The 26,398-nt window shown below is 44.1% G+C and overlaps 1 protein-coding gene and 1 long non-coding RNA gene across 2 annotated transcripts in view; one reads left to right on the top strand and one right to left on the bottom strand.

The window, feature by feature from the left end:
- LOC115142752 (rho-related BTB domain-containing protein 3-like) overlaps positions 1 to 25,873 on the bottom strand; it is a 29,549-nt gene extending 3,676 nt beyond the window's left edge. Inside the window, 11 exon segments of the mRNA XM_065001629.1 lie at positions 3,350 to 3,516; positions 6,335 to 6,504; positions 7,670 to 7,779; positions 8,504 to 8,577; positions 8,580 to 8,612; positions 18,914 to 19,318; positions 21,245 to 21,353; positions 21,579 to 21,736; positions 23,580 to 23,772; positions 24,605 to 24,833; positions 25,344 to 25,873. Coding sequence (XP_064857701.1) covers positions 3,350 to 3,516; positions 6,335 to 6,504; positions 7,670 to 7,779; positions 8,504 to 8,577; positions 8,580 to 8,612; positions 18,914 to 19,318; positions 21,245 to 21,353; positions 21,579 to 21,736; positions 23,580 to 23,772; positions 24,605 to 24,833; positions 25,344 to 25,345 — 1,650 coding nt within the window. The 5' untranslated portion in view covers positions 25,346 to 25,873.
- Positions 570 to 8,669, top strand: LOC135560199 (uncharacterized). Its single transcript, XR_010458773.1, has 2 exons — positions 570 to 3,421; positions 6,323 to 8,669. It is a non-coding gene; the product is annotated as an uncharacterized LOC135560199 (long non-coding RNA).
- Positions 25,874 to 26,398: the final 525 nt, after the last annotated feature.

The raw sequence follows: 26,398 nt of genomic DNA, 5'->3' as shown, positions 1-26,398 counted from the left end.
TCCACTTAACCTTTATTCTACTAACCTGCAATGTACATTCTCCTAACCTGCTGGGTGCTAACGACATCCAATTTGTGTGATATTGTATAACGTATGATACTATACGTCCTCCAATTCGTATGATATTGTACGACCCGGGTATGGCGTATCAAATTCTATTAGTCACATGGGACGAATACAACAGCTGTAGTAGACCTTTCAGTGAAATGCTTACTTGCGAGCCGCCACCCAACAATGCAGTTTACAAAATATGGATAAGAATAAGAAATAAAAGTAACAAGTAATTAAAGAGTAGCAGTAAAATAACAATAGCGAGACTATATACAAGGGGGTACCGGTACGGAGTCCATGTGTGGGGGCACCGGTTAGTTGAGGTAATATGTACATGTAGGTAGAGTTATTAATGTGACTATGCATAATGATAACAGCTGAGAGTAGCAGCGGTGTAAAAGAGAGAAGGGGAGGGGGGGCAATGCAAATAGTCTGGGTAGCCATTTCATTAGATGTTCAGGAGTCTTATGGCTTGGGGGTAGAAGCTGTTTAGAAGCCTCTTGGCCCTAGACTTGGCACTCCGGTCCAGCTTGCCGTGCGGTAGCAGAGAGAATGGTCTATGACTAGGGTGGCTAGAGTCTTTGACAATTGTTAGGGCCTTTGTCTGACACCGCCTGGTATTGAGTTCCTGGATGGCAGGAAGCTTGGCCCCAGTGATGGCTGAGCAGTTGCCATACCAGGCAGTGATGCAACTGGTCAGGATGCTCTCGATGGTGCAGCTGTAGAACCTTTTGAGGATCCATGCCAAATCTTTTCAGTCTCCTGAGAGGGAATAGGTTTTGTTGTGCCCTCTTCACGATGGTCTTGGTGTGCTGACCTCCCTAAAGGCTGTCTTGTCGTTGATCAGGCCTAGCCATGACCAGCATTTCAAAGCACTTCATTGCTACAGATGTAAGTGCTACAGGTCGGTAGTCATTTAGGCAGGTTACCTCGGTGTTCTTGGGCACAGGCACTATGGTGGTCTGCTTAAAACATGTTGGTATTACAGACTCGGACAGGGAGAGGTTGAAAATGTCAGTGAAGACACTTGCCAGATGGTCAGCGCATGCTCGCAGTACATGTCCTGGTAATCCATCTGACCCTGCAGCCTTGTGAATGTTGACCTGTTTAAAGGTCTTACTCACATCGGCTGCGGAGAACGTGATCACAGTCTTCCGGAACAGCTGATGCTCTCATGCACGTTTCAGTGTTATTTGCCTCGAAGCGAGCATAGAAGTAGTTTAGCTCGTCTTGTAGGCTCGTGTCACTGGGCAGCTCTCGGCTGTGCTTCCCTTTGTAGTCTGTAATGGTTTGCAAGCCCTGCCATATCCGACGAGCATCAGAGCCGGTGTAGTACAATTAGATCTTAGTCCTGTATTGACACTTTGCCTGTTTGAAGGTTCGTCAGAGGGCATAGCGGGATTTCTTATAAGCTTCTGGGTTAAGAGTCCCGCTCCTTTGAAAGTGTCAGCTCTAGCCTTTAGCTCAGTTTGGATGTTGCCTGTAATCCACGGCTTATGGTATGTATGTACGGTCACTGTGGGGACAATGTCATTGATGCACTTATTGATGAAGCCAATGACAGATGTGGTGTACTCCTCAATGCCATTGGAGGAATCCCAAAACATATTCCAGTCTGCTAGCAAAACAGTCCTGTTGCTTAGCATCTGCTTCATCTGACCACTTTTTTTTATTGATCTAGTCACTGGTGCTTCCTGCTTTAATGTTTACTTGTAAGCATGAATCAGGAGGACAGAATTATGGTCAGATTTGCAAAATGGAGGGCGAGAGAGAGCTTTGTATTTGGAGTAAAGGTGGTGCAGAATTATTTTTCCTCGGTTTGCATATTTAACATGCTGATAGAAATTTGGTAAAACTGAGAAGTTTCCCTACAATAAAGTCCCAGGCTACTAGGAGCGCCGCCTCTGGGTAGGCGTTTTCTTGTTTGCTTATGGCGGAATACAGCTTATTCAATGCTGTCTTAGTGCCAGCCTCCGTCTGTGGTGGTATGTAAACAGCTACGAAAAATACAGAAACTCTCTAGGTAGATAGTGTGGTCTACAGCTTATCGTGAGATACTCTACCTCAGGCGAGCAATAGCTTGAGACCTCCTTAGATATTGTGCACCAGCTGTTATTTACAAAAATACATAGTCCGTCGCCCCTTGTCTTACCAGACGCCGCCATATTACCAGCCAGCTGTATGTTGATAGTGTTATCGTTCAGCCATGACTCCGTGAAACATAAGATATTACCGTTGGTAGATTCATCTTCCCGCTTAGGTCATCTGTTTTATTCTCCAAAGATTGCACATTTGCTAGCAGAATGGAAGGAAGTGGAGGTTTATTCGATCGCCTATGAATTCTCAGAAGGCAGTCCGCCCTCTGGACCCTTTTTCTCCACCTCCTTTTCACCCAAATCACGGGGATCTGGGCCTGTTCCCGAGAAAGCAGTATATCATTTGCGTCAGACTCGTTAAAAGGAAAAAAAGGATTTTGCCAGTCCGTGGTGAGTAAGTCTAGAAGTTATTTTCGATCATAAGAGACATAAGCGGAACACTATGTACAAAATAAGTTTAAAAAATAAGTTGCAAATAAACGAACAAAAAAACACCATCAGTTGGGGACACGTAAAACGTCAGCCTTCTTCTACGGCGCCATTGTTACAGTAGTATGATACTGTAACGAGCCTGGGTTTATAAGCGCGGATATTGACTCTAGCGCTAGAGCATGCTTTTGGGGCACAGTCGATGGCGCGCTGGACTTCGGGCTAGAAGGTCGAGGGTTTGAGACCTGCTCCCTGCCTGTTTCATTACATTGGTGTCAGAAGTGATCGGACCTTGCATCCACGACAGTGCGTGTGCTTGGCCAATGGAGTGCGTTCATATAAGACAGAGTCGTAAGCTAGCATGAGGACGCGCTCTTTGAAAGGAGGGAGTAGTGTAACAACCCTGGGTTTATAAGCGCGGATATCGACTCTGCCGCTTGAGCATGTTTTTTGGGGCACAGTCGATAGCGCGCCGGACTTCGGGCTAGAAGGTTGAGGGTTTGAGACCTGCTCCCTGCCTGTTTCATTACAATACTATATTTCCTCCAATTCGAATGATGATGTATGACCACTATTCCATTTGTAACATATCATACTAAAAGGAGGGGTACAAATAAACTTCCCAAATCCTATTGATTTCCCTGAGACCATGTTGGTAGATTTTAAAGAATCAAACGCGTATGAGAATCTTCACTATATTGCTCACACCTATCAAACGTTTCAGATCTACAGGAGTACCAAGATGAAATGGAGAATATCTTTCACACACCTACCTTAGCCCTACGGAGAAGCCGGATCACACTGATGCCGGTTGATGCCAGCTCTCGGCTAGGCATGCTCTGGAGGTAGGCGCACACACACACCTCACACAGGTGCTGCAGGCGCTTCACCTGGTACATCTCTGCACAGACCAGCACGGCCATGGCCTGCAACACACTGGCTGGACACACATACATAGACACCGTCAAACATACTGGAGCCTCATTTAGAAAATCATGCACGGATTTGATCGTAAATTGTGGTTGAAATCCATGCCATTGTTGGGATTTATAAACCGTACACAGACCGCAGCAAATGTCTCCTTTTGCTGTACTGTCAATCATATCACATTACACACAGCTGTGAAAAATAAACCAACGACCAGATAACTCACACTCACTCGCTCACCCTCCAAACAAATCGGGCATTACAGTACTATTTATCATATCGTACTAGGGTCAGTGTCCACTCCAATTTCTTTTGATGTCCCCCCAGCCTGTCAATTTTTTGGGGAGCTGACAGTCAAATCCATTTAGGCCATAAGAGATACTATTTATACCATCTGAGCATGTAAATCCACCGTGAATCATGTCACAGCCTCTACTGAGCAGCACTGAGGACCCGGACAGTGGCGTACCGCAGTTTTGCGGGGCCCCTTCAAGGTCTGAGCTAGGGATGTAATGGTACACGTATTCGTACCGAACCGTTTGGTATGGAGACCTCTGTTCGGTCCGCACTGTGAACCTGACTGAATACATAAAAATATATATTTAAAATATAAAATCGCTAGGCCTATAGGCTTGAGTAAATCTGAAATAAGAAAACATCAATGTTATCAAAATTCTCATCTTAATTGGAGCATTTCAATCTATCCTTTTGTCGCAGCTGGGAGCTAGTTCTGTACAATGGCAAGTGGTGGGGTCGGAGGAGAATTCTCCATAATTTAAATCTCTAGTTTGGGAACATTTGCACTTCCCAGTAGATTACAACAGTGATGGACAGAGCGAGTATGTCGACAATGCTCAATGAGTATAGCCTATGCAGCTGCCATCACCGCAAACATGTTGACACATTTACGCCTACTTCAGCCCATGTTTCTTATTAACAGAGCAAGACAGAAACACACAAAAGCAACACAACTTTGTCTCCCCTCTGCATTTAAGCAGCCCTTTGCAGCGGATTCTGACCGGGCCAAAGAAATTACTAGAGCGATAGGTATGTTTATAGCTGCGGACAGAGGCGCAACTTTGGCTTTAGAAGTGTGTGTGGGGGGGATTTTATATATATATATTTTTTATCCAGTCGGCTAAACACTCCAAACAGCCTACCCGACCTCTTGGAGGCGTCCGCATGGTCCTAAAGCACACCGTTGCCATGTTTTGTATCACATTCCAATGACAAAACTGGGGGGACAAAAATGCAATTTCAGAATGTGGGGGGGATATGCCCATCCCCAGTGAAAGTTGCCCCCCTGGCCATGAATATGCGCCCATTCTCAGTGGTTGAGAAGAATAGGGGGTTTCAGCACCTCGTGAAAGTGCTCGAGCCACATTATGAACGTGGCTCTCTCGCACCCATTTCAGCAAACTGGGAGTACCCGCTCTATATAAGCAAACTAAAGCAAAATGTTGTCAATGAATTGGCCAATGCACCCCGTGTTTTGCGTAATACAGATGGATGGTCCTCCAGGGCTACAGAGAGCTACTTAATAGTGATAGCCCATCACATTACCCCGGAGTAGGAAATGTGAAGTACCATGCCTCAGACACGCCCTCTTTGTGAGAGTCACATATTTTTCTCTTTGTAAGATAACATTATACAACATATAAGCCATGGTTACACATTGATTTCACAAGCATATTTCACTTTACTTTAGTGTTGTTCATGAGTAATCGTGTTTTCATTTAAGAAAATACAATGTGTTGGTATTCCTGATTGTGCCCTCATCATTATGACTCATGATCATACAGTATATGGAAACATGAATACCAACACTTAATATATTCTTAAATTAACAAATATTTACTGCAGTAACTGTTGGCATTTCATTTTCCCACTGTACCGAAACCAACCCAAACTGGGTTTGGTGAGCTGTTACACCCCTAGTCTGAGCTAAAGCTCATTTCCTGCAATTCTACACATATTGCCATGGGACTTAAAAAAAGAATGTGCAGTTTTATAGCTAATCTCATGCTATTCTACACAATGAGGCTGAGAGAATATAGAATTTTTACAGCTAATTTCCTGTTATTCTAGGGAATCAGCTGCTCATAATAAGGACCTTAATTGGCTGAATACTGAGTGTTATACAGTTCCCGCTCAGCCCAGTCAAAACTGTTCGCTGCTCTGGCCCCCCAATGGTGGAACAAACTCCCTCACGACGCCAGGACAGCGGAGTCAATCACCACCTTCCGGAGACACCTGAAACCCCACCTCTTTAAGGAATACCTAGGATAGGATAAAGTAATCCTTCTCTATTGTAAAGTGGCTGTTCCACTGGATGTCATAAGGTGAAAGCACCAATTTGTAAGTCGCTCTGGATAAGAGCGTCTGCTAAATGACTTAAATGTAAATGTAATGTAAATGTTATGCCACGTTTAGATGAGGGACACACAAAAAAAACGTCATACCAGTCGGTATAGCGGAACAAGAAAGCAAGAAAGAGGGTGAATGCAAAAGCAAGCCAGCACGATGGTATGCTTTGCTATGGTGATTTCAGTAACTAACAGGGCAAATCAACATTGAAATATCTGAACTCTGGCGACAAGTCCCGTCTACCATTGTGCTTTTATTGAAAACAATGACATCCGGGTTTGCCGTCTACCTCGTACCATCTAAACGCAGCATAAGTTAGAACAAGGTTGGAACAATAGTTCTCCAGAATGATGGTTTGGCCACCCCTGGTCTCAAGGCCATGTCTAGCCCTAACCCATGTTTACCCGGAGTGGGACCTTTACAAAGTGCCTGTTTTTGCTCCTGCCCTGCAGCAGTGGACCCACCAGGACAGCAGGTGTCAGTGTAGAGGTACTCCAGGAAGGAGAGGAAGGTGTCAGAGGAGACTCCGTGGATGGGCACCACCCGACTCCGTGCCTCCGCGTACTTCCCGCTGAACATGGCCGCCATGACATCGCAGCGAGCCACCAGGACCGCCCGGTGAGCTGGTAACACACTCCCTGAAACACAGTCTATTTTTAAATATAATCTGGGTGATTCGAGCCCTGAATGCTGATTGCCCTGAATCAGACCATATACCAAAGGTATGACCAATTTATTTTTAATTACATTGGTAACCAGTTTATAATAGTAATAAGGCACCTTGGGGGTTTGTGGTATATGGCCAATATACCACAGCTAGGGGCTGTGTCCAGGCACTCTGCGATGTGTCGTGCTAAGAACAGCCCTTAGCCGTGGTATATTGGCCATACACCACACCCCCCCCCCCGGACCTTATTGCTTGAATGTAGTCCTTATTTTACCAGGTTACTTTGCTGAGAACACATTCTCTATGCCAGCAAGGCCTTGGGGAAGAGTTGAGGAGGAGCGGGGTTGAATGATGGTTCAGGTGAAGAGAGAGCGCTTTCGGTAACGTGTTGCTAATCACACTCTTGACATGCCTCTATTGTAAGGGGAAGGTTTTTAGCCTCTTCATAATACAGTGGAGGATAATAGCGAAAGATATTCACTGTATTTTGTAATTTTCTTGAAAGAAACAGACAAGCCTCTACAGCTTCACATCTACCGAATGATCTGCTCATGTACTGTCTCCGAACGGGTCGTTTAAATTAACCCAGAGCTTATGACAGCTATAAAGCATGACATAATGGTTGTCTTGACAGGCATTGTGTCACTTATGACAGCCCTCTATAGCTGGGTGCAGCGCAGGTGAAGAACATGCTGCAAAGTGGATACATTTTGAAGTGTCGGGCATATTTAAAAAATATATATATTTCATTACATGGGTTATTGTAGATGATTGCTTATGAACTTGGAATCACCCTGCGAGAGAGTTTGTCATAAAAACGATGTACTGTTTCTGCAGCAAAGTCATTTATAAAATTGTAGACATAATATAACATCTGTAAACATAATATTAGGGTGTCTGTAGTATTACTAAGCTCTTATAAACAAAACAGAAGAATTGTACAAAATCTGGCATGAATGTCTAAAGCACTGCGACTATTGTATATCAAGTGTCATACAAGGCACCCTAAATATGTTGATGGCATTTTTTCTCTGGTGCAATAATGAAATGGACTGACTACCTGAGGGCCCTCAGTGAAGAAATCAGTTAATCATGTGTAATAGCAAAAAGTTTACTTTGTGTGTGTGTGTACTTGCCTTGCACCATGAAGATGACATCAGAGTAGAGGGGAGAGTTGAAGAGGTTGACCAGAGACTGAGGACCAAGCTGGGCGGGCCGAGCGTTAGGCGTATCCCTGGAGCCCTACACACACACACACACACACACACACAGCGTGGGTTATGTCTGAGGATTCCACCACTGTTGGTATTTACTACCATGAGTGCCATTCATTCTGAGCTTCCATCTCCACCACCCACCCGTGGCATAGAAATAGCCTGTCTACACGCCTGCCTCAGCAGTGGCCAACTCCACTGTCCCTGCCCTCCCTGCCAAGACCGCCTCAATGGAGCTGGCTAATGCTGAAACAGACTGGCAGGCAGGCTCGCTTCCAGAGCAGTCTGCATATCAAACCCATTGGCTTCATTATGCTGCAGTGATATAACATCGCTCGCATTGTGCCAGAGCCTGCTGGTTTAGAGTACACAAATCATTGACTTTCAACTGCTTAGTCAATCCTGTAGATGGATTGGAACCAAGCGTATGACTTGTATTGAGAAATGATACATGTAAATGATGAGTGCAAAAGTGGCACTTCACTTCTGATGGAATTGAAATAGAAGGAACTCAAGCCTGGTCACCAGATCGAATTATGAGCCTGCATGTCACATGTCTCCTGATGTTAAGGCAGCCCACATCCCATTCCCTTTGCTCAATCTGAGAGTAAACATTATCCCAATTCAATCAATTAGTGCACTGCTAGTACACTGCTTTTGATCAAAACCACATGTATTGTGTTATATGGGGGAATAGGGTATCACAGGGTGTATTGTTTTGCATGTGCGAGTCCATGTTAACCATGGGTCACCTTGTCTCTGCCCATGAAGGAGCGGACGCGGTCCATGAGTTGAGCCACGGCCAGAGAGTTCTTCAGCTTCTCCCCACGGCCTCCTGGAGGTGCTCCCACTCCCACGCCCCTGGGTCACACCAGAACCACAGGCACACAAATAACATATATACCACAGCAACAGACAGACTAATTTAAAATATATAAACACTCATACCGTATAGAGTGCCTTCGGAAAGTATTCAGACCCCTTTTTTCCACATTCTGTTACGTTACAGACTTATTCTAAAATGGAATAAATACATTTCTCACACCAATCTACTCACAATACTCCATATTGACAAAGCAAAAAAACTGCATTTTAGACATTTTTGCATTTATTTAAAAAATGTAAAAACTTTATTTACATAGGTATTCAGACCATTTGCTTTGAGACTCAAAAGTGAGCACATGTGCATCCTGTTTCCATTGATTATCCTTGAGACTTTTCTACAACTTGATTGGAGTACACCTATGGTAAATTCAATTGATTGGACATGATTTGGAAAAGCACACCCCTGTCTAAATAAGGTCCCACAGTTGACGGTACATGTCAGAGCAAAAACCAAGCCATGAGGTCAGGAATTGTCTGTAGAGCTCCGAGACAGGATTGTGTCGAGGCACAGATCTGGGGGAGGGTACCAAAAAACATCTGCAGCATTCAAGGTCCCCAAGATCACAGTAGCCTCCATCATTCTTAAATTCAAGAAGTGTGGTACCACCAAGACTCTTCCTAGAGCTGGCTGCCTGGCCAAACTGAGCAATCGGGAGAGAAGGGCCTTGGTCAAGGAGGTGACCAAGTACCTGATGGTCACTGACAGAGCTCCAGAGTTCCTCTGTCTATATGGGAGAACCTTCCAGAAGGACATTCATCTCTGCAGCACCCCACCAATCATGCCTTTATGGTAGAGTGGCCAGGCGGAAGCCACTCCTCAGTAAAAGGCACAGCCCGCTTGTAGTTTGCCAAAAGGCACCTAAAGGACTCTCAAGTTTGATGAAACCAAGATTGAATTATTTGGCCTGAATGCCAAGTGTCACTTCTGGTGGAAACTGATCCATACGGTGAAGCATTGTGGTGGCAGCATCATGCTGTGGGGATATTTTTCAGCGGCAGGGACTGGGAGACTAGTTAGGATCGAGGGAAAGATGAACGGAACAAAGTACAGAGATCCTTGATGAAACCTGATCCAAAGTGCTCAGGACCTCAAACTGGGGCGAATATTCACCTTCCATCAAGACAATGATCCTAAACACACAGCCAAGACAACACAGGAGTGGCTTCGGGACAAGTCTCTGAATGTCCTTGAACGGCCAAGCCAGAGCCCGGACATGAACCCGATCGAACATCTCTGGACAGACCTGAAAAGAGCTGTGCAGCGATGCTCCCCATCCAACCTGACAGAGCTTGAGAGGATTTGCAGAGAAGAATGGGAGAAACTCCCCAAATACTGGTGTGCCAAGCTCGTAGCGTCATACCCAAGAAGCCTCGAGGCTGTAATCGCTGCCAAACGTGCTTCAACACAGTACTGAGTAATGGGTCTGAATACTTATGTAAATGTGATATTTAAGTTGTTTTTTAATGCAAAAATGTCTAAAAAACAGTTTTTGCTTTGTCATTATGGGGTATTGTGTGTATATTGATGACAACAAAACGATTTAAATGTCGAAAAAGTCAAGGGGTCTGAATACTTTCCAAATGCACTGTATATCATAGAAACACTATAATACTTATATATACAGTGGGGCAAAAAAAGTATTTAGTCAGCCACCAATTGTGCATGTTCCCCCACTTAAAAATATGAGAGAGGCCTGTAATTTTCATCATAGGTACACTTCAACTATGACAGACAAAATGAGAAGAAAGAAAATCAGATTGTAGGATTTTTTATACATTTATTTGCAAATTATGGTGGAAAATAAGTATTTGGTCAACAACAAAAGTTTCTCAATTATTTGTTATATACCCTTTGTTGGCAATGACAGAGGTCAAACGTTTTCTGTAAGTCTTTCACAAGGTTTTCACACACTGTTGCTGGTATTTTGGCTCATTCCTCCATGCAGATCCCCTCTAGAGCAGTGATGTTTTGGGGCTGTTGCTGGGAAACACGGACTTTCAACTTCCTCCAAAGATTTTCTATGGGGTTGAGATCTGGAGACTGGCTAGGCCACTCCAGGACCTTGAAATGCTTCTTACGAAGCCACTCCTTCGTTGCCCGGGTGGTGTGTTTAGGATCATTGTCATGCTGAAAGACCCAGCCACGTTTCATCTTCAATGCCCTTGCTGATGGAAGGAGGTTTTCATTCAAAATCTCACGATACATGGCCCCATTCATTCTTTCCTTTACACGGATCAGTCGTCCTGGTCCCTTTGCAGAAAAACAGCCCCAAAGCATGATGTTTCCACCCCCATGCTTCACAGTAGGTATGGTGTTCTTTGAATGCAACTCAGCATTCTTTGTCCTCCAAACACGACGAGTTGAGTTTTTACCAAAAAGTTATATTTTGGTTTAATCTGACCATATGACATTCTCTTAATCTTCTTCTGGATCATCCAAATGCTCTCTAGCAAACTTCAGACGGGCCTGGACATGTACTGGCTTAAGCAGGGGGACACGTCTGGCACTGCAGGATTTGAGTCCCTGGCGGCGTAGTGTGTTACTGATGGTAGGCTTTGTTACTTTGGTCCCAGCTCTCTGCAGGTCATTCACTAGGCCCCCCCGTGTGGTTCTGGGATTTTTGCTCACCGTTCTTGTGATCCTTTTGACCCCACGGGGTGAGATCTTGCGTGGAGCCCCAGATCGAGGGAGATTATCAGTGGTCTTCTATGTCTTCCATTTCCTAATAATTGCTCCCACAGTTGATGTCTTCAAACCAAGCTGCTTACCTATTGCAGATTCAGTCTTCCCAGTCTGGTGCAGGTCTACAAATTTGTTTCTGGTGTCCTTTGACAGGTCTTTGGTCTTGGCCATAGTGGAGTTTGGAGTGTGACTGTTTGAGGTTGTGGACAGGTGTCTTTTATACTGATAACAAGTTCAAACAGGTGCCATTAATACAGGTAACGAGTGGATGACAGAGGAGCCTCTTAAAGAAGAAGTTACAGGTCTGTGAGAGCCAGACATCTTGCTTGTTTGTAGGTGACCAAATACTTATTTTCCACCATAATTTGCAAATTAATTAATTAAAATCCTACAATGTGATTTTCTGGATTTTTTTTTCTCATTTTGTCATAGTTGAAGTGTACCTATGATGAACATTACAGGCCTCTCTCATCTTTTTAAGTGGGAGAACTTGCACAATTGGTGGCTGACTAAATACTTTTTTGCCCCACTGTAAGATTAATGAGCCAAATCTCTTTTTCGTCCACTTTCATATTAAAAAAGATCCACCTAAAATTGCGAATAATTCCCAACTATTTGCACATTCAGATCAACATTTTTGTTAATATCATACCTTTTGAGTTCTTTGTCCATGACAGAAAATATTTCACCACCCCATTCCTTTTTCCACACAACTTCATCTAAGGATGTAGAGTGTGTTTCCTGTAAACAGTATGTGTTATATTCCTTTTCTTTTAGCCAGGTAAAGACTGATCTTTTTTTATAATCTGCTAAACCATTAAAATTATAACTGGCTATACTTACTTCACCCCTTACCATAACTAGATACTATTCTCAGTCTAAATTGGCCATAATTAGTGCTCGTAAAGTTACTGCCGTCAGAGGTATTATGACGGTCAAAACTAGATCTTTCAAATGTCTGATATTTAAAATTTTAAAAATAGGTTCTAGCAATATATGTAGCGGTTTTGTTTTAATCAAAAATAACAAACCGGGTGTTTTCCAGCATACAGTGTTCAGCTGCGCACTCCGATGACGTGTGACGACAATGAGGGAGTTAATTTGTGGAATTTAGTTCCTTCTTAATGCGTTTGAGAAAAAACTGCTCAAATAAGCAAAGAGAAACGACAGTACTTTAAGACATGAAGGTCAGTCAATGCGGAACATTTCAAGAACTTTTAAAGTATCTTCACGTGCAGTCGCAAACACCATCAAGCGCTATGATGAAACTGGCTCTCATGAGGACCGCCACAGGAATGGAAGACCCAGAGTTACCTCTGCTGCAGAGGACACGTTTATTAGAGTTACCAGCCTCATAAATTGCAGCCCAAATAAATGCTTCACAGACTTCAAGTAACAGACATATCTCAACATCAACTGTTCAGAGGAGACTGTGTGAATCAGGCCTTCATGGTTGAATTGCTGCAAAAAACACTACTAAAGGACACAAATAAGAAGAAGAGACTTGATTGGGCCAAGAAACACGAGCAATTGATATTAGACCGGTGGAAATTTGTATTTTGGTCTGGAGTCCAAATTGGAGATTTGTGTGGGTGAACGGGTGATCTCCGCATGCGTTTTTCCCACTGTAAAGCATGGAGGAGGAGGTGTTATGGATGGTGTGTAGGTGCTTTGCTGGTGACACTGTCTGTGATTTATTTAAACTTCAAGGCACACTTAACCAGCATAGCTACCACAGCATTCCGCAGTGATACACCATCCAATCTGGTTTGGGCTTAGTGGGACTATAATTGATTTTTCAACAGATCAATGACCCAACACACCTCCAGGCTGTGTGAGAGTGATGGAGTGCTGCATCAGATGACATGGTCTCCACAATCCCCCGACCTCAACCAAATTGAGATGGTTTGGGATGAGTCGGACCGCAGAGTGAAGGAAAAGCAGCCAACAAGTGCAAGGCATATGTGGGAACTCCTTCAAGACTGTTGGAAAATCATTCCAGGTGAAGCTGGTTGAGAGAATGCCAATAGTGTGCAAAGCTGTCATCAAGGCAAAGGGTGGCTATTTGAAGAATCTTAAATATAAAATATACACTGCTCAAAAAACACTAAAAACACTAAAATAACACATCCTAGATCTGAATGAATGAAATATTCTTATTAAATACTTTTTTCTTTACATGGTTGAATGTGCTGACAACAAAATCACACAAAAATGATCAATGGGAATCAAATTTATCAACCCATGGAGGTCTGGATTTGGAGTCACACTCAAAATTAAAGTGGAACACCACACTACAGGCTGATCCAACTTTGATCTAATGTCCTTAAAACAAGTCAAAAGGAGGCTCAGTAGTGTGTGTGGCCTCCATGTGCCTGTATGACCTCCCTACAATGCCTGGGCATGCTCCTGATGAGGTGGCGGATGGTCTCCTGAGGGATCTCCTCCCAGACCTGGACTAAAGCATCCGCCAACTCCTGGACAGTCTGTGGTGCAACGTGGCATTGGTGGATGGAGTGAGACATGATGTCCCAGATGTGCTCAATTGGATTCAGGTCTGGGGAACGGGCGGGCCAGTCCATAGCATCAATGCCTTCCTCTTGCAGGAACTGCTGACACACTCCAGCCACATGAGGTCTAGCATTGTCTTGCATTAGGAGGAACCCAGGGCCAACCGCACCAGCATATGGTCTCACAAGGGGTCTGAGGATCTCATCTCGGTACCTAATGGCAGTCAGGCTACCTCTGGCGAGCACATGGAGGGCTGTGCGGCCCCCCAAAGAAATGCCACCCCACACCATGACTGACCCACCGCCAAACCGGTCATGCTGGAGGATGTTGCAGGCAGCAGAACGTTCTCCACGGCGTCTCCAGACTCTGTCACGTCTGTCACATGTGCTCAGTGTGAACCTGCTTTCATCTGTGAAGAGCACAGGGCGCCAGTGGCAAATTTGCCAATCTTGGTGTTCTCTGGCAAATGCCAAACGTCCTGCACGGTGTTGGGCTGTAAAGCACAACCCCCACCTGTGGACGTCAGGCCCTCATACCACCCTCATAGAGTCTGTTTCTGACCGTTTGAGCAGACACATGCACATTTGTGGCCTGCTGGAGGTCATTTTGCAGGGCTCTGGCAATGCTCCTCCTTGCACAAAGGCGGAGGTAGCGGTCCTGCTGCTGGGTTGTTGCCCTCCTACGGCCTCCTCCACACCTCCTGATGTACTGGCCTGTCTCCTTGTAGCGCCTTCATGCTCTGGACACTACGCTGACAGACACAGCAAACCTTCTTGCCACAGCTCGCATTGATGGTCCATCCTGGATGAGCTGCACTACCTGAGCCACTTGTGTGGGTTGTAGACTCCGTCTCATGCTACCACTAGAGTGAAAGCACCGCCAGCATTCAAAAGTGACCAAAACATCAGCCAGGAAGCATAGGAACGGAGAAGTGGTCTGTGGTCACCACCTGCAGAACCACTCCTTTATTGGGGGTGTCTTGCTAATTGCCTATAATTTACACCTGTTGTCTATTCCATTTGCACAACAGCATGTGAAATTTATTGTCAATCAGTGTTGCTTCCTAAGTGGACAGTTTGATTTCACAGAAGTGTGATTGACTTGGAATTACATTGTGTTGTTTAAGTGTTCCCTTTATTTTTTTGAGCAGTGTATTTTGATTTGTTTAACACTTTTTTGGTTACTACATGATTCCATATGTGTTATTTCATAGTTTTGATGTCTTCACTATTATTCTACAACATAGTACAAATAAAGAAAAACCCTTGAATGAGTAGGTGTTCTAAAACTTTTGACCAGTAGTGTATACAGTGCCTTGCGAAAGTATTCGGCCCCCTTGAACTTTGCGAACTTTTGCCACATTTCAGACTTCAAACATAAAGATATAAAACTGTATTTTTTGTGAAGAATCAACAACAAGTGGGACACAATCATGAAGTGGAACGACATTTATTGGATATTTCAAACGTTTTTAACAAATCAAAAACTGAAACATTGGACGTGCAAAATTATTCAGCCCCCTTAAGTTAATACTTTGTAGCGCCACCTTTTGCTGCGATTACAGCTGTAAGTCGCTTGGGGTATGTCTCTATCAGTTTTGCACATCGAGAGACTGAAATTTTTTCCCATTCCTCCTTGCAAAACAGCTCGAGCTCAGTGAGGTTGGATAGAGAGCATTTGTGAACAGCAGTTTTCAGTTCTTTCCACAGATTCTCGATTGGATTCAGGTCTGGACTTTGACTTGGCCATTCTAACACCTGGATATGTTTATTTTTGAACCATTCCATTGTAGATTTTGCTTTATGTTTTGGATCATTGTCTTGTTGGAAGACAAATCTCCGTCCCAGTCTCAGGTCTTTTGCAGACTCCATCAGGTTTTCTTCCAGAATGGTCCTGTATTTGGCTCCATCCATCTTCCCATCAATTTTAACCATCTTCCCTGTCCCTGCTGAAGAAAAGCAGGCCCAAACCATGATGCTGCCACCACCATGTTGAGGTCCAGAAGGCGTATTTTCTTCTGTTGAAGACATTCTGTTGTTGATTTACTTCTCTGTTTCGGGTCGTTGTCCTGTTGCATCACCCAACGTCTGTTGAGCTTCAATTGGCAGACAGATAGCCTTACATTCTCCTGCAAAATGTCTTGATAAACTCGGGAATTCATTTTTCTGTAGATGATAGCATGCTGTCCAGGCCCTGAGGCAGCAAAGCAGCCTCAAATCATGATGCTCCCTCCCCCATACTTTTGAGTTGGGATGAGGTTTTGATGTTGATGTGCTGTGCCTTTTTATCTCCACACATAGTGTTGTGTGTTCCTTTTAAACAACTCAACTTTAGCTTAATCTGTCCACAGAATATTTTGCCAGTAGCGCTGTGGAACATCCTGGTTCTCATTTGCTAACTTCAGACGTGCAGCAATGTTTTTTTTGGACAACAGTGGCTTCTTCCATGGTGTCCTCCAATAAACACTATTCTTGTTTAGTGTTTTACGTGTCGTAGACTCGTCAAGAGATGTTAGCATGTTCCAGAAATTTCTATAGCTGACACTAGGATTCTTCTAAACTTCATTGAGCATTCTGCGCTGTGCTCTTGCAGTCATCTTTACAGGATGGCCACTCCTAGGGAGAGTAGCAACAGTGCTGAATTTTCTCCATTTATAGACAATTTGTCTTATCGTGGACTGATGAACATTAAGGCTTTTAGAGATACTTTTGTAACCCTTTCCAGCTTTATGCAAGTCAATAATTATTAATCGTAGGTCTTCTGAGATCTCTTTTGTTCAAGGCATGGTTTACATCAGGCAATGCTTCTTGTGAATAGCAAACTCAAATTTTGTGAGTATTTTTATAGGGCAGCTCTAACCAACCATCTCCAAACTCGTCTCATTGATTGGACTCCTGGGTAGCTGACTCCTGACTCCAATTAGCTTTTGGAGAAGTCATTAGCCTAGGGGTTCACATACTTTTTCTAACCTACACTGTGAATGTTTAAATTATAAATTCAATATAGACAAGAAAAATACTTTGTGTGTTATTAGTTTAAGCACATTGTGTTTGTCTATTGTGACTTAGATGAAGACCAGATCAAATTTGATGACCAATTTATGCAGAAATCCAGGTAATTGCAAAGGGTTCACATACTTTTTCCTGACACTGTATACCACAAAAACAGACACTCATATACAGTATTGAGTCTGTATACAAAACATTAAGAACACCTGCTCTTTCCATGACAGACTGACCAGGTGAAAGCCATGATCCCTTATTGATGTCACTTGTTAAATCCACTTCAATCGGTGTAGATGAAGGGGAGGAGACAGGTTAAAGAAGATTGAGACAATTGAGACATGGATTGTGCATGTGTGCCATTCAGAGGGTGAATGGGCAAGACAAAAGATTTAAGTGCCTTCAAACGGGGTACAGTAGTAGGTGCCAGGTGCACCGGTTTGTGTCAAGAACTGCAATACTGCTGGATTTTTCACACAACAGTTTTCCGTGTGTCTCATGAATGGTCCACTACCCAAAGAACATCCAGTCAACTTGACACAAGTGTGAGAAGCATTGGAGTCAACATGGGCCAGCATCCCTGTGGAACGCTTGACACCTTGTAGAGTACACGGCCCGACAAATTGGGGGGGAAGGGTGTAACTCAATATTAGGAAGCTGTTCCTAATGTTTGGTATACTCAGTGTATAAACACTATAATACTCATACCACGGAAACAGATATACCCTAATACTAATATATAGGCTACCACAGAAAAACTAATACATATGCTACCACATAAATCTGCATAAAGAAAATATGCTAATTTCCCCACCAGTGGAGTGTTTTCACCAACTGACTTGTTTACGGATAAAAATCAGTGTGCGATGACGTAGTGCAGACAAAATGTACTTTTTCGCTTACATTTTCATCTACCGAATACAAATCTAAATTGCAATATGTTTCCATCGCATTTTCAACTCTACCGATGGTTTTGTCACAAAAACTGTTGCGTTAAATAGCATATGGGCCTATTCTAGTCTTGACATATGCATTCTAGACAACAGCTCGCAGATACAGTGCGGGTAGGCTGTGCGGGTAGTCTAAATGATGAGATTATTATGGATAAGAGCGAGAATATTTATTTGTCAAATGGCAGTCAAGCTTCGATCATCATGTCACCAGAATGAAATTGTACCGAAACTTCCATCACTCGCATAAAAACTGTGGTTGGAAACATGGTTATTGACTCAAATATAAACAACTTTGTGTACTCTCTCTCATATAACATAATATTGTAGGAACACCAATGCAAATACGAAAAGATCCACAGAGTCACACTCATAACTACATCACAGTGGCCTACTTTTCAGAAAGTACCTGTGAGAAAGAAAAACCATTGACCGTGAGTTAGTATCCCAAGGAATAGGCAGGAAAACTCTTTCAATTAGCATATTCCTTGAAATCATCAAACAACAGTCCTTCAGGCAGCCTTGAAGGTGGAAGGGGTGGGTGGAGTATTCCTTCATATATGAAGGCAAACAGACCATTGCAGCAGGAGGAGGTGAGTTATAGGGGTATTAGCTCATCACTTTTTATGGAGGTACTTTAGCTGATACAAGGATTAATTTAAACACCCAGCGCAGGGTAATATCCCACAAACACCTCATTCAGGAGATTAATTCCAAGCTGTGACATAAAGCTTTCTCGCTGAAAATCAACCGCTGAAATTTCCTCCAAGACAACGGTAGGTCGACTCAAGGAAAAGGTTAATTGGTTAGTTTGGTTCACAATGCAGGTTAAATGGAGGGTAAAATCATCTTAATTAAACACTGATGATCTTTATGTGGTACCATGACTAAGCACAGCCAACACACACACACACACCATGGAGACTACGGATAGAGTCATAGCAGGATGTTTCATACAGTGATGGGAAATTATCCACTGCAAATGATTGCACCTACCAAAGCAGACATTAGCTCACTTAGCTAAAGCTTCGCTCTCTAGTGCTGATCCACATGCTTAAAGCACTTGGCACTTAAACTAACTTTGACATTTAAGCTTGTTTCAAAACAACAGAACTTAAACCAGTAGTTTACCTCGGTAGAGGAACATGAGTGTCTCCCATAGACACAGGCACAGCAGTGGGTCCTTCACCACCAGGCGCGATAGCCGTCCAGCCAGATGCCCGTCGGGCCGCGACCCGTCCTCCATGCCCAGGCCCCCATCCCAGGTGGAGAGCAGCGATGGGGGGCCACCATCCCCCCGGCCATCCCCCCGGCAGGCGCAGCGCGATATGGGCCTCTCCCTGGCCTTGGGGCCCAGCAGCAGCTGTCTGAAATAGGGACTGACAGCACAGAGCACAGCGGCGTGCCCCCAGCCCAGTTCCTTGCCAGAGTCCCCAGAGTAGAAGGCCACGTCGGCGAACTGGCCGCCACGCTCCAGCAGCCACTGTAGGTCCTTAGAGAAGCTGGACTCCTCCACTCGGATGGGGGGAAGACGCGCTGAAGGGATGGAGTGAGAGATGGGTACAGGAAAGGGGGAGTCGTGGGAGAAAAGGGAAGAGAGGAGATGAGATGTTGGAATGAGAGAGGAGAGTGAAAGCACAGAGGGAAAAGGGGAGGAGTAAGTGTCAACATTGTTACGCATGTGGCTCGGATGGAATAAAAATGGGGAAGGTTAGCGAGAGAGAGATCAAGAGAAAGAAACAGACAGAAAATGGATGGAGGGGAGAAGGTTGAAAGAGGGGGCGAAAGAATAAAGGATTGATGAGAAAAAAAAGAGGGAGAACAGAAAGATGATCAGACAGTTAGCTTAGGGAGTTGGGCGTGGGAACGAGGGATGAGGGAAAAGCAGAGAATATTAAGTAAAAGGTAAACAGAGCGAGAGAGTGTGAAGGTATGTAAATCACTGTTCTATTATAAACCTATTTATGCTTAATCCATGCTGTACCCCTGTGCACCTCATCACTTTTTTATGGCCACTCTGTTTTAGCCTGGTATACAGGCAAGGCTGTCCAGGAATCAATGCACTTCATATTTCATGGACTGTGCACTATAACGAGAGAAAGTTAAGTAGTTGGACGGGCACCAGCCAAGCCAGCCCACCCACGCACCCACTTTGGCAGTGTTGCTCTTATCTGTCAATCACCAGGCCAAAGTTCATCAGACATAGCAAAATGGAAGGCTGCTATATTCAGTACGTTTACAGTAGCTTAGCCATGTGTTCGTATTTTTATTTTAGATTTTTTTTTGTAATTTCTGCCCCCTTTTTCTCCCCAATTACGTGATTACGATCTTATTTCATCGCTGCAACTCCCCAACAGGCTCAGGAGAGTCGAAGGTCGAGTCATGACCCGCCAAGCCGTATCTCTTAACACCCGCTCGCTTAAACCGGAAGCCAGCTGCACCAATGTGTTGGAGGAAACACTGTTCAACTGACGACCAAAATCCGCCTGCAGGCGCCCAGCCCGTCACAAGGAGTCGCTAGAGTGCGATGAGCCAAGTAAAGCACCCCGGTCAAACCCTCCCTTAACCTGGACGGCGCTGGGCCAATTGTGCACCACCCTATGGGACTCCTGGTCACGGCCGGCTTAGCCGTGTGTTCTATTTCTGTGTCCATGAACACAGATAGGTGTCAAATTTGTAATAGCACATTTACAGGAATAAAGAATAAAATAATAAACACTATAGGGTGAAGGGCTGACTAAACAGATGATTCGACACTTTGATAAAGCAATGAAAGTCTATATTCTATATTTAGTAAAGGAAGAAAATGGTCCACTAACTGTTTGCTACACAGAAATGCTATCTTCTATTGAAGTGACAACGTTTCAACAATGTTTCAACCAACATGATATGATCTTCGTCACTTGAGTATTGTAGTACTATCACTAAGCTTCACTAACTGTTCTTTAGGATCAGCAAACGGTGAGTCTGTATTCATTTTCATTGCTTTATTTGTCTCCTGTGGCATGTTTGGATGTGTGCAATTACTCTCTTTTCATAATTCAAAATGAAGTCCATGAGCCCAAAATAGCCCTGGCGTTCTCATCTCAGATCTCACAGACTTTGGATCCATGCAATAATAAATCCCCAAAAGTAATTAATCTACTATACTGGAGCAATTGTCGAAGAAATCTTAACACTATTCCACTAATCTTGTCACAAATAGCACACTATTCCACTAATCTGTGTCTGCTATCGATTTAGTTCAAACTCAAACGGTTGGCTGATTTAAAAATGTTAAATATAATTTAAGTTAACAATAATATGTAGTAGCATGTTAACAACAACAGCAGCATGTGCAGAGAGAACAAGAAAGGGTTGAGAATTAAACCCTGAGGAACACCACAAGTAAAGTTGATACCATACAAAGACGCATATAAATTATTTAAAGAGGCTTCTCATCTTGCAATGCCAATCTCTCACCTGGCTGTTCCAGATGAGGGGGGTGGGGCTCATTCAGCTTGTTGCTCCGCCTCTTCTCCGGCCTCTCTTTGGCCTTCTGCTTCAAACACTGAATCATGAAGTACTCCAGCTGAAAACATACACAAAACGCACGCTTGTTAGAATAAACCCACACACACCAATAAAACATTTTAATCACATAGCAGCCGGTCCCCATTCTTATCTTCACTAGTACAATGGCCAATAATTTGCCATCTGCATCATCGATGATGATTGATAACATAGAACACTCCAATCATATATCACACCATCAAACAATATAATCTGTTCATAACTGGCTGATGCCGACACTCACCACGCTGCCAAAGTAGCGACCCACAAAGACATGGTTCAGAGAGGGCAGCTCCAGGTAAGTGGCCCCCAGGTCCCTAGAGAGCTGCAGGCCCTCACTATGGGGGACACAGCTGCTCCAGTCTGATGCACACAGGGGGCACGTGCAGGGGGGCCCCTCATCTGGACAGTGAGGGGACAGAGAAGAAGTGAGTGAGACAGGACAACATTTACCTCCTCTAAACGCACACCTGCAAAAAATAGATATTACCCATAGAACTTCCAGCAGAACATATCAAGATTTTCTTTTATCCATCAAAGATATAACCACATACTGAAATTCAGACAGATTTACAATGCATGCACAGAGGCACACCGTGCATGCGCATACTGTAGCCTACATGCAGAGAGACAGTCAGCGTGTGAGAATATGAAGAGAAATGGAGGGAGGAGTAAAGAGATACAGAAACAGCATAAAAGCAGAGAAGGAGCCAGAGAGAGAGACAGAAAGAGTGAGGCGGTCTGCTCAGTGCCAAATGCAAGGGATAAATCACTCTGCTAATAAAACTACAGGCATAGAGTGAAAGCCAGACACTGTCTGTGGTGTGTGTGTGCGTGTACAGTATGTGACGTGTCCTGCAATGATTCTGCCCTAGGTGGTCTCCTAAACCAAGGCAACAGGAAACACAGCTGTCATTCTCCACATTCATTAGGGGATAGTTTTAGCATAGACAATAAAAGCAGTGACAAAACAACACAAAAACATAGTGTCAGGTCCACCACTATCCCACAAGGTCCCTCTCTCACCACCAAAGAGTTATCAAATACTATTATCATCTTGCAATGAAGCTCTGGCAAGATCTAAAAGAATCTCACTGTGCTAAAAAGTAACCCATCATGAATGTCCTGGATTTGTTTATACCGCTGAAATGAAAATGACTTATGGTCACGCATATAGACATTAAAGTGGGCTTGATGGTTAATACTTTGCTAGTTTAATACCACCGACCTGGGCAATGCTACATTTACATTTAAGTCATTTAGCAGACGCTCTTATCCAGAGCGACTTACAAATTGGTGCGTTCACCTTAAGACATCCAGTGGAACAGCCACTTTACAATAGTGCATCTAAATCTTTTAAGGGGGGTGAGAAGGATTACTTTATCCTATCCTAGGTATTCCTGAAAGAGGTGGGGTTTCAGGTGTCTCCGGAAGGTGGTGATTGACTCCGCTGTCCTGGCTATGTGTGTACATGTGTGTACATGCTATGTGTGTACATGTGCTACATGTCACACTGTACCACCAAAATGTACTGTGGTTCTTTGTGTATGTGTGTGTGTGTGTCAGGCTTTGGACTTTGCCTACTTCTTTCTTGCACCAAATTATGCTTGGTTTGTTTGTTGTTTTAGCCACAAAGACATTACTTAGAGACAAAATCCTGGGGCCTGTTTGAGATTGAATCATAAGATGAGCATCATGCTCTTAACTGAGAGGACAGGGAACAGACAAATCCACTCCTTCAGCAATTTTCCCTGCTCCGAGAGTATGTAATGTAGCAATCGTTTGGTAAGCCATATTTGTCAAATTTGCAAATATAAAGATCAATTAATTAAGACTATTTCAAAAGACTCAAAATTCTGTGATTTTTGGATGATATTAGTTTGGGTTTATTGGATCGTAAAAACAGTGTTGAGTCAAATGTCATAAACATGGTTGGATGTCATAACCTTTTATGAATGGTGTGAGGCCACATAACCGATCATTGTCAATATTTCTATACTCTAAGTGCTATGAGGCAACCACTGACTGCAACGTAATGTAAGACTGCCTAGCAAAACTTCACCACTTGACTCATGATACAAAATATCATCCTTATTTAGCCAGGCAGGTCCATTAAGATTTGTATTTTATTTAAGATCATGACCTGGCATGTGGTAAGTGCATGGTAATACAGCACAAGAAGACACAACATGTCCCAACAGGACAAAATGGTGTTGTGGTCAAGGATAGACCAATGGGATCTCACCGTTTAGGCGTGCGCCCACAGCAACCAAAATGACGGGCACGCCCCAGTGACGTAGTAGGGGGCGGAGTCTAGGGGCATATCCGTTGCGCACCTGCTGGAAGGCCATCTTGTCGTTGATCGAGTACTTGATGACCAGGATGTCAGCCTGTTCTAGAACGCTCCGCACACTGGCCCAGTCACTGTCCAACAGATCCTGTCCACACACAGAGTACATACACACATTTTAAATACTTTATTTGAATCCACAAATCACATTACAGTCGAGGATTCAAACATTTTACAGGACACGGATATATTTTTCTCCAAACTGCTAGGCTGCCCATGACAGCTGACACAGAGCAGTACTTTGCTAGCTGCTTTGCCTTTGTCCTATGCAGTCCTGCAATCTGAAGGCCACGTACTGTCATGCACGAGACCCCTAAATATCTGCACTACAAGTTGCACTGATAACCAAGGCTGTTTAAGTGTGACACAAGGCGCTGGTGTTTTTAGTATCAACATTATAGGGCCCATTTCCCAGATCCAGTTTAAGCCCCACTCCCCCTAAAAAAATAACTGTTAATTGCGACTTGTAATCAGTCTCCATCAGACCTGAGAAGAAGTGGTCAGATTTGTTCCACTGCCCTTGCTGAAAACAGTTTCGGAATTCAAAATGCATGTGCATCTCAAGAGCGCTCCTCACACTCAAGGAGGCCAGGTAAACAAACACAAACAGTGGCTGGAAGAGTGACTCACTCCTTTATAACGACAATATTCATCTGACCATACAAATGCATTTTTCCCTGCCTGCTTATTGGTCTGGCTTGGCCCCTGATAACCTACATCTGTCTCCACTAATGAAATCTATTCTGAAAGGTAAAAGATTAGCCACCGTTGGGTGAAGACAAAGCTCAGGAAAGTAGACTAACAGGGAAATGCTTACTTTAGGGCCCTTCCCAACAATGTAGCGAAAAACATTTTGAAATAATATAAAAATAATCACTCACCCCAACATCTCCAGAGCCAAAACACACACACACACTTACCCAGCTAGGGCAGTCCTGCACCACCACAGTGACGTCTCCAAAAACGTGGGACGTGTACTCCATGAAGGCCGGGTTGGACAGGCTGCTCTCCTCAGGCCCTCCGGCCATGGCGCCGTGGCCCAAATAACTCCACAGCAGGCCCCCCTGGAGCTGGCCCTGACCCATGGCCTCTTCTCCTGGCCCCACTCCCCCGGGGCACTCACTGCCCAGCGCAACAATATGAATGGACCTGTAAGTAAAGCACACCAGATGGGGGGGACACAGTCAGGGTCAGACCCATTAGGAACCAGACAAGCAGAGATGGGCTGACAGATATGGTGTGCTGCCTGGTACACTATGGGGGTAGGTAGGGTGAATGTGATGTGTCTCTCAAATGCAGTGTGGGATGCTGCAAAGGAGGGAATTAGGGGGAAGTCAGGTGAACGTGTCTCTAATACTGCGCCTGTGAGAGATGCAACAAGGAGGGAATTTAGAGCCTTTTCCTCTTATTATACATGTCTATCACGGAGACACTGCATCAGGTTGTGTCATTGAGCGAATGACACCGATAGGCGTTGCTCTGTCGGATTTGTTTAGATTTAAAAAACAATTGAGAATTTAATTATTATTATGCAATTATCCCATTCATAGCCCATTATTGGCAAAAACATGCGTGGTACAAGCACACAGTAGAAACGCGGGAGGAAAGTAGACTACCCTGTCTTTTGCATCAATTCATGAGGTGCAGACAGCAACTTACATGGTCACCACGGGTTTCTGCTGGTCAATGCCTTGAACACGTTCTCCCACCGTGCGTTTTCACATGGGTCCGCAGTGAGAGGCTTTTCCGCAATGAGTCCCGAGTATGGGGACGTTAATCCCTCATATCGGTGACTCGCTCCCCGCGACCGTGGTTGAAGAGTTTCACAATCCCGTGTATTTCCTTCTCGTTGTTCATTCATAAAGCAAAACCTCTTACAGTTTACGGTAATGTAAAGGAATGTAAACACTACTGGTTGGATCCAGCCGGCGCCGTGGACTACCACTGCGCTAAAAAATAAACAAGTTGTCAATAGCTAAAAAATATTTTTTTAAATAAACGACGCGGAGAAACCAGCACCTCAATATTCCTGGCACTCATGCCACCGCGTATCCAATGAAAATTGACGTCGCTGTATAAAACAAAGTCCACTGGACAGAGGAAGAAAAGTGGGGAGGTAATGCACGGAGAGAGCGAGAGAGACTGGGATAGAGCAACAGACCGTGTTGATGGAGAGTGGACGCGCCTGACTCAGCAGCAAACAATACACGCGGGCGCGCACGCCAACAGCAGTACACATCTACAGCCACAAAATGACGCGCAGCACAAATTGCTATTGTTATGTCCTTACCTCATTAGGCGGACCTCTCCACACACCCACTGTGTTTTCTCCGGACTGCGAAAAAAAATCTGCCCGTTGGTTAACCTAATCTTATTTATTCTCATTATTCCAGCTCCCATTATTAATTAATGCAAGGGATGGAGTTTCCCAACATGGTCTTAGATTAGCATTATTCAGTGGCTGTGAACACAAATACATTCCAATAAAATGTAATTAGGCCGGATAATCTTTCAAACATGGAACATCGACAAAAGTGACAAACACGGCTCTATTCTTACTGTAGGCTATTTGACCGCTCCAACATTGTGTCTCTCAGGATCATGTATAACGAATAAGCCTAATTTACACCTGCATTGTTTGCTGTTTGGGGTTTTAGGCTGGGTTTCTGTACAGCACTTTGAGATATCAGCTGATGTACGAAGGGCTATATAAA

This window comes from Oncorhynchus nerka, linkage group LG15 (genome assembly GCF_034236695.1).
Source record: "Oncorhynchus nerka isolate Pitt River linkage group LG15, Oner_Uvic_2.0, whole genome shotgun sequence".
Lineage (NCBI taxonomy): Eukaryota > Metazoa > Chordata > Actinopteri > Salmoniformes > Salmonidae > Oncorhynchus > Oncorhynchus nerka.
The sequence above is the reverse complement of the archived record's forward strand: the minus strand, read 5'-3'. Positions and strand labels throughout refer to the sequence as shown.